Source organism: Pygoscelis adeliae, unplaced genomic scaffold, assembly GCF_000699105.1.
Source record: "Pygoscelis adeliae isolate BGI_AS28 unplaced genomic scaffold, ASM69910v1 Scaffold38, whole genome shotgun sequence".
Taxonomy (NCBI): domain Eukaryota; kingdom Metazoa; phylum Chordata; class Aves; order Sphenisciformes; family Spheniscidae; genus Pygoscelis; species Pygoscelis adeliae.
This window is the reverse complement of record NW_008825614.1, coordinates 18,445,059-18,453,842: the sequence shown is the minus strand read 5'-3', so window position 1 is coordinate 18,453,842 and position 8,784 is coordinate 18,445,059. Positions and strand designations below refer to the sequence as shown.

At 42.3% G+C, this 8,784-nt stretch overlaps 1 protein-coding gene across 1 annotated transcript in view; it reads left to right on the top strand.

Moving 5' to 3' along the window:
• RTCB (RNA 2',3'-cyclic phosphate and 5'-OH ligase) overlaps positions 1-8,784 on the top strand; it is a 12,538-nt gene that overhangs the window by 1,124 nt on the left and 2,630 nt on the right. The window contains exons 2-10 of the mRNA XM_009333070.1: positions 473-540; positions 2,355-2,454; positions 3,709-3,865; positions 4,482-4,638; positions 5,758-5,917; positions 6,236-6,411; positions 7,001-7,189; positions 7,680-7,790; positions 8,494-8,613. Of these exons, the coding sequence (XP_009331345.1) occupies positions 473-540; positions 2,355-2,454; positions 3,709-3,865; positions 4,482-4,638; positions 5,758-5,917; positions 6,236-6,411; positions 7,001-7,189; positions 7,680-7,790; positions 8,494-8,613 (1,238 nt within the window). The remainder of the gene's footprint in view (positions 1-472; positions 541-2,354; positions 2,455-3,708; positions 3,866-4,481; positions 4,639-5,757; positions 5,918-6,235; positions 6,412-7,000; positions 7,190-7,679; positions 7,791-8,493; positions 8,614-8,784) is intronic.

Here is an 8,784-nt window from a genome sequence, read left to right as displayed (position 1 = left end):
TGAGCAGCACAGGGGAGTCACCTGCAGCCATATGGTCTGTGCCCAGATCGGGTGGGTGGGCACAGTCTTGCCGGCTGCCCTCTGTGCTCCGGAGCATTCCCTGAATGCCTGCTCTGAGTTTACTTTGGTGGGGGCTATAGCTTAGGCCCGTCTGTTCTGTGTGGGGTTGGAGTGCAGGGCTGGATCCAGATCTGACAGCTGGGCTGGTGGTAACACACTTCGGTTGTTAGCACAGATCGGTCTGCGTTGGCACTAACACAGCAGGAAGAGGACTTTAGCATAATTAACCTCATTTAATGAAACTGCAGATCGTGCATAATGCTAGGCGCTATGTACTGGATTAGAATACTTGTTGGTGGCTGACTTATGATTTGCCAGTGTTTTGAGCAACCTCTTTAGAAAGTGCTTCATTGTGATTGCCATGGTAGATTATCAGATTACGTACCTCCCCCTCCCCCCTTCTCTTTTTCAGGTGCAGGTGGCTTTTTGCCTGCTATGAAACAGATTGGGAATGTGGCTGCATTACCCGGCATTGTTCATGTGAGTAACTGCTCTGAAAATTTGCTCTTTTTCTGTTACTATTTGCCAGGGATTATTGCCTTCCAAATGGGAACTCCACTGTGAGAAGGGGTATGGACCAAAATTCTTTTCAAGACAGTCTTTGTGTTAGGAACCTGTCTCTGAGTAAGGAGTGCTTGCAAGGACAGGCTGTAAATCCAAGTTGTCAGAAAGGGAAGTATCCACTTACTTCAGTGACTGCCTTTTGACGTGAAGCTTTTTTACCATTGCCTTATGCTGTTTCGGTTTGCTTGAGCCACCTTTTCCTCACCACTCATATTGTCTGTTGTTTTTGAGTTGCCTCTGCTGACCTGGAATGCGTGGAGGAGAGAGCAGGAGGTGATATTCTTGTCTGTATTATTGTTGCTGTCCTAACATTGGTAGTGAGTCTTCCCATGCACTCAACACTCCTTTCCCTCGCCCCGTGCATTTTTGGAAGCGAAGCATCAGATATGATGATGCAGGAGGAAAATACTAGGCTGTGTCACTTTTCAAGAAGCGCTAAGTACGATGTGGAAATGAACTTTTTCACATTCAATATTGCATAAATTAATAAGTAACAAATAACAGAATTTTCTTTTTTTAGTTGTTTCTCTTGGTGACTTGGCAAAAGTTTTGAACTTCTGGCTGCAGTAAAAGGCAGCCCATCATGCTGTTAAAATGCCTTAGTGGTCAACCAAAAGGGGAGTAAGGTAGAATAATAACAACCTGCTAAAATGGGAATTTTGGCTGGTAGTTCGTAGGAGAGATGTTACAATCATCTGTCTATTCAAATCTTCACTTTTTATTTCCAAACCAAGAGACTTCTTGGTGATGGCAAGGGGAGGCAGAAGCAGCACATAATCCCACTGAAAAGTACTGTTCTTTTTAATGTGTGGTAACAGTTTAACACACATTTGAAAAGTTTCAATTTCTGACAGCTCTCTGGGTGTTTGGGGCTGGTTGGTTTTTTTTGTCTGCTGTAATAGATTGTGGAGTGCTGTTTGTGGTTGTTCTAATCTAAACTTGCCAGGCTAGATATACTTTGGACTTGTGGAGCTGCGTAGGAGCACACTCGCTCTTTCTTTAATTAGTAGTACTATGAAAAGGTTCAATAAAAATAATTCTTTTATAAATTAAAATGGCACAGCTCCTATTTTGTCCTATCCTATCAGGGTATCATCCTAAAAGGCTGACCTTTTACCGCCTACAGGGTGCAGTCTTTGGTCAGTGTTTGATGACACAGCTAAGAAGAGAAAATGCTGACTGTTTTATGATTCCATTCCATAGCATTGAACTCTTCCCTTGTTACATTTACAGTATTTAAATATTGCAGATGTCTCTAGACGGAACTTGGTAAAGACGAACTCATCTTCACTCTTATGTCTCTGCTTTATGCTACTCATAAGCTATTGCGTACCTAAGTGTTGCATGCAAGGACTCTTGAGTCCAAGAAAAAGCTAGGTTAGAATTCAGTTTGAGATCACAATTCCTACATTTAGGTGCTGAAGCTCATCTTAAGTTTTCCTGAGATCTGGTCAACAGAGCCAAGCGGGCTTCTCAGCTGACTAGCCGCTGGGTGTTTGCTTCAGAGCGAGATCTGCTCTCTGCTTTCTTTGACTGTCCTGTAGCTGCAGGAGTTTAGATACTTACCTGAGTTGGTGTGTCTGCTCCATCTACATCTGAACATCCATTCTCTTTTTGGTATATTTGTTTGCGAATGTGACGGCCACTGCCACAAGGCAAAGCATAACCAAGGTGACTCTGTGCAGCGTAGAGTTTCATAAAACTTTAAAATTTCCTTCATTCTCTTTCAGAGATCAATAGGCCTTCCAGATGTCCATTCTGGCTATGGGTTTGCCATTGGCAACATGGCTGCCTTTGATATGAATGATCCTGAAGCAGTGGTTTCACCAGGTAAGGATGACTGACTTAACCTGCACTGAGAAATAGCTGGGATGGCATAAAAATACTTTTTGAAATGGCAGGTCTTTACAGTACTTTATATACAGAACCAAAGCAGAAAATATGTGAATTATAGGGAGTTAAAAGGTGCTTAGTTCTTGCACTCAGACTCTTTATTCTTTATGGAGCAGGTGGTTACACTGAAAACATCTAAACAATACAGATAGAGTTGCCCTTGTGTTTTTGGCTTGTGCTCGTGATATCCCTCAGTATTGAAGGGAGAGCACCAGACTTTGAACTTGGGTTTCGCCAGGTTGATAAAGAACTGACTATTTTCTTTGAGCAATATTTAAAAACATCTTTGGAGAATATTTCTACACTTTATTAAAAATATGACTTTAAAATATGTCTGTCTTTTTAATAAACACCTGGATCTTTAATTACTGATGGTCTGGAGATCCTTTTTTGGTTGTCATGAAACGCGATATTCGTGTTTCAGGTTTGCTTCAGGCAGTTCCAGTGTTCCTGATTGACTCAAACCCAAGATCTCTTAGTCTGGTATCCCCCCTCTGACACTAGTTAATACCAGGACCTTCATACTAAAGGTGGCATGATTGATCTTTCACATTAGGCCTTGCCCTGCAGTATTTATTTTTATTAAATAGTAAGAGTTAAGCAAAACACTAAGCACTGAAGTTTAATATTCCTTGTAAGTATTTATCGCTTACTGTAACTAGTTATTATTTATTCCAGTGAAGATTCAAAAAGGACTTGCTTTCAGGGACTTGCTTTTGAGACCATATGACATCAGGGAGCCATGCTAAGATCTGTCACTTGTCTTCTGACCTTAGGCAGAAGAACAGGAACATCCTCTCTGCTTTCTGTGGACAGTATATTTTATAGCTGTGTCTACTTCTCTTCGTCTACTTGCTGGAGCAACTCTGCAAACAGAGCGCTCTGCAGGCAATTGTACAGCTATTTCAGTCTCAAGACTGAAAAACTGTTTGGTTTTTTTTAAGAGTTTTCAAGTTTTTCTCTGCAAGACTACATTTTTGGCTGTCTTGAAATCTGAGGCTTCATGTAAATCTATTAATATGAAGCTTAATGCAGTTCTGCCTTTTTCCCAGTATTGTGTCAGAAAGAAGATCACAGCATTCAGTACATACTCCCTGTCAGCAGGGACACTGATTTAAGATGAATATTCAGCAAGTGCTCACCATCAGCACGCTTTCTTTATTAACTCCATGGCTTTTTCTGCACTTCTAGGTGGTGTCGGATTTGACATCAACTGTGGTGTCCGCTTACTGCGTACAAATTTGGATGAAAGTGATGTGCAGCCTGTGAAGGAGCAGCTCGCCCAGGCTATGTTTGACCACATTCCTGTTGGTGTCGGCTCCAAAGGTGTCATCCCCATGAATGCCAAGTAAGAGCATGACTTTGTGCGCACATCACTAGAGGGGACATCTCTGGTGTTTATTTTGATGAAAGGTTCATCAGTGGGAGACTTTAAGAAAGAAAAAGTAATTCTAAAACTCTTTCCATTCTTTCTGCATATGTGCTTCACCAGGAGGACTGGCATAATCATCAATGCACAAAGTCAGCTGTTTCTCCCCCCTTTTAAAACCCTGAAATAACTAAAAGTTCTTGAAAGGTTCTCATTTCTTCTGACAGAAAACCTTCATGAATGTAAAGGTATTTTTTTGAAAGGGATGAGAGAGAAAATAGGATATTCCCCACACAACAAAGAGGAAAAAGTAATGAGCTATCTACAGTTAATATATTTGTAGAGCTTGATTTTAATGAAGTATTAAGAAATTGGACTTCTTGTTAGGGGAGTTGGGGGCTGATCATAAAATCATAGAATAATTTAGGTTGGATGGGATCTCTTGAGGTCATCTTGTCCAACTCCTTGCACGAAGGAGGGCTAACTCTGAAGGTAACTAACAACGAAGTTGTATCAGGTTGCTCAGGGCCATATCCAGTGGAGTTTTGAGTATTTCCAAGGATAACCACCTTACGTAGGTGTTTGATAATTGCAGGGATTTGGAAGAGGCGCTAGAGATGGGTGTGGACTGGTCTCTCCGGGAAGGCTATGCCTGGGCAGAGGACAAGGAGCACTGTGAGGAGTATGGAAGAATGCTGCAGGCTGACCCCAACAAGGTCTCCTCAAGAGCAAAGAAGAGGGGCCTCCCTCAGGTAATGTTATGTTTCAGGAGGGCTGTGAGTGCTCCCAGGGTTTAAATGTAAAGGTTAGCGGGTAGTTCTCTAATTTTGTGTCTTTTCTTGAAACTCTGCCTAGCATTTCTGGGCAGGGGGAAAGGTGAGATGCTGGGGCCGTTTCTGAATAATTTTTGACAGAACTGTAACGGAGGGAAACAATACTGGGCATACCCAAGGTCCCTGGGGCCATCAGTTTTTCGTCAGTTAACGCCTGGTGCTGAAATTCATGTTCAGTGGCGTTTCCCCATCCAGATGTAGTTTAGTTTTTAAGAGATGGGCAAGTTATTCTGCAACTTTTCTCCTTGTTTGCTCAGCAAGTTAATAGCAGGGCAAGGAAGGATATCATGGTAGATGGAATTAGCTCATAATTTTGAATTGCAGTTCAAGAGTTGGATTTAATTTCTATAGATAGTATCTCATTGCTCTGGGTGGAACACTTTTGAGATGGCTATACTAACGCTACCATTTGTAAAGCTTCCTTTTATATGATGACTTGAGTTTTATGAATTGTGGTGCTGCAAGATTATAGCACTTTAACCTCAAAATAATCTTATGTCCTCCATTTTCACATTTGCCTTGCAAATAAGTGATTATCTGTTATGGAGTTGAAAAAAATTGGGCTTGGAAATGGAATATCTTGCTTTAATCTACTGAAAGGTTGTAAGTACCTAATCAACAGGATGTTGTAACTTCTTTGTGGCGTTATAACCAAGTATAAGACTATATGTCTGCCTTGCCTATACAAATTGAAGATGAATTCTCAATACTCTGTACTCTTCCCATCTTTCAACTAGGTCTAAGTAAGTTGGAAAAAAGTGGCAGCACAGAGTGTAGATCCTGGTCCTTTTGTTTAATCGCAGTCTTGTTCCAACAGTAAAAATAGTTGTAAATCCGAACAAAGAGGACAGTGATGACGCTTCTGTGTTCTACTTCCTTGCAGTTTATATGGGGATTTGTTTTTTCCCGGAAAAACTTTTCTAAAACTAAAACCTTGCTGTAGCAATTTGTCCTGTTGCCCATATTCCCGTAGCTCTCCCCTGTGCTCCCAGAGGCTGCTTTACTAGCACTGTCTGATCAGCATGTTGTGATTGGCAGCTGGGGACCCTGGGAGCCGGAAATCATTACGCCGAGATCCAGGTTGTGGATGACATTTACAACGAATATGCTGCCAGGAAGATGGGCATCGACCACAAAGGGCAGGTGTGCGTGATGATCCACAGGGGCAGCAGAGGCCTGGGCCACCAAGTTGCCACAGGTATGATCTGACTGACGTAGGCACCTCGAGTGAAGCAAACGCCTCAGTGTGGTCTTGTTATTGACAGTATTGACAGCACCAAAGAGCATTTCTTGCAGTGTAATTGCCGAGTCTATTTTGAGTTGCCTTGACAGGGGTTGTGTGTTTGCAGACAATTGATAATGTTCTGCCACAGATTTGCTTTTGCATTTGAGAAGAAGCTGTAGGTTTGACCATCGGACAGATGAGTTCAGAATATAAATTACAGACACCCATGTTAATCTCACAGATCAAAACAAAATTAAGAAGTCACTTAGACTTACTGGTTTTATTTCCCAGATGCATTGGTGGCTATGGAAAAAGCTATGAAACGGGACAAAATCATAGTGAATGATCGCCAGCTGGCGTGTGCCAGGATTGCCTCTGCAGAGGGACAGGATTACTTGAAGGGAATGGCAGCTGCTGGAAACTACGCGTGGGGCAACCGCTCTTCTATGACTTTTCTAACAAGACAGGTAGGAGCAGAGTTGTCTCTGATGCAGATATTTTGGAACACATCTCCTGCTTTATCCCAGACATGTGGAACACAGAGTAGCTGCAGTATTTAACGTAATTTTCATTTTTGTGCTTCTTAAACTGTGTGTTCTGGAGAGACTTACACAAAGCTGCAGTCATGGCAAGCCGTCTAAAACCTCTCAACATCACTGGATTGTACTTGCAGAAGCCACTGAGGCAATATTTTTGAAAATGCCTTGAACTGGAAGAAGTGGATACAAGAAAATTGTTTTTATACTGCTGAAGCCATCTTTTCAGAGTTGTAAGAATTTGGCTAGCTGATATCCAACTGAATTCCAGCATTAAAGCTGTCAATGGGCAGATAAACAATCTAGACAGTCCAATGCTGTCGCACTCAGCACTGTTGTATTGAGTTCCATTGTGGCTGAATTTGACTGAAGTTTCTTACCTGCCATGCCAAGTGTTTAGATCACTGACTTATCAGTAAGAAACACTTCCAAGCAGATTTGTTCCTTTTAATTCCTGAAAAGATTATAAGTCTTCCACATGTACACAGCAGTTACCTTCTTGTATTTGCTCTCTTTTTAGGCCTTTGCCAAAGTCTTCAACACAACCCCAGATGACCTTGATATGCACGTTATCTATGATGTGTCTCACAACATCGCCAAAGTGGAGCAACATGTAGTGGATGGAAAGGAGCGGACTCTGCTGGTGCACAGAAAGGGATCAACCAGGGCCTTCCCTCCCCACCATCCTCTTATCGCTGTTGATTATCAAGTAAGTTTAGCTGTGGGAGAAGGAAATCAGAAGAGCATTCTGGATGAATCAGACAATTTTAGGGTCCCTAATAGAGATCTAAATGCTGTGAGTTCCTTTTTTTGAGCTAACAGCACTGGAACCTTAATGGGATGGCAACATTCTGCTTGTTGTCTGTGTGTTAGATCTTTGGGACACTGAGCTCCCTCTTCTGCTCCACACCCTCAATGGTTGGAAGATCGTGAAGGGAAAGAAGTGTTTCATACCCAGGGCAGGCTTCAGTGATTTACCTTGTCTGTCTATTGGGTGCAAGTCTTTTGATCTGCTGGTCTGTATCTTTCAGTGCAGTTAGTTCTCCAGAATCCTTGATATCAGGCACCCGAGGCAAGCAGGGATGCTCTGAGGGAATGTGGACCTGACCTCTTTTCTAGAGGATATGATTCCTCTCAGACTTTTATTAAGAATGAGTTTTTTAGGGTTTTTCTTGTGAATTAATACTTTGCATCCACAGCTGACTGGACAGCCTGTTTTGATCGGCGGGACTATGGGCACCTGTAGCTATGTTCTTACTGGCACAGAGCAAGGCATGACTGAGACCTTCGGAACTACTTGCCACGGAGCTGTAAGTCAAAAAGTTATTTCAGGAAGGGGTTGGAATGGGACTGTCATCCAGAGAACAAGGTTGTTCAAGGGTCATCCAGTGTGTGATTCATCTGTTGGTCATACAAGTAGAGAGTAGCCTTGCCACAGTAATCCCAGCCCAGGAGGTCTGCAGGGTAGAAGTCCTCTTTGTCCCTTACTGGGTAGTTTTGACTACTCCTGCAGAAAATTTAGGGGGTGCTGCTTTATGCAAGGCAAATGTTAGGATGAAGATGTGGAGAATGAGCTCCTTTTACCAAAGTCTGATATCTCTGAGCTAACAAGAAGGATTAACTGTGCTGAGGCTGTCCATATAAAACTCCTCAGTAGTTAGAAGGAGGTGTTTTCTCTCCTGTTATTTAGTGTGAGACAGGGTGATTGAGGAAGATAAATAGCTTCCAGTAAAACTCTGACTCCTGAACACTGTCTAACAAGTGGTTTGGGTAAAAAGGCGCTTGCAGACTAGCGTGTTATACACATGGAACTTTCCTAGCCATCATACCAGATGTGTGACTTTGCAGGAGCCCATCACCTAAAGTCTGAATTCATTTCCCGTTTTGTGGCTTACTGTGGTCTGTGCTCTCAGCCATTCTGCGTTTACTTATAATGTAATAATGTTTTTCTTTAATAAAGTTCTGTTTTTCCAAACCACTACAAAAAATAGAACTAACAAAACTGCTGTCTAGGGTCGTGCACTGTCTCGAGCCAAATCTCGACGTAACTTGGACTTCCAGGATGTATTGGACAAGCTGGCTGACATGGGCATTGCCATCCGTGTTGCTTCTCCCAAGCTGGTCATGGAAGAGGTGAGTTTAATACTTCATTATCTGAGAGGGAAAAGGGAGTCTTGCTCCTTGGCTGAATGACCCTCCCTGACTTGATTTTTTGCAGTGCTAAGTGATCGCTAGTACTCTAAATATACAGCTTGTGCGATTTCCGATAGAGCTATCCAATTTTTTGGAAAATAATGTGAAGCC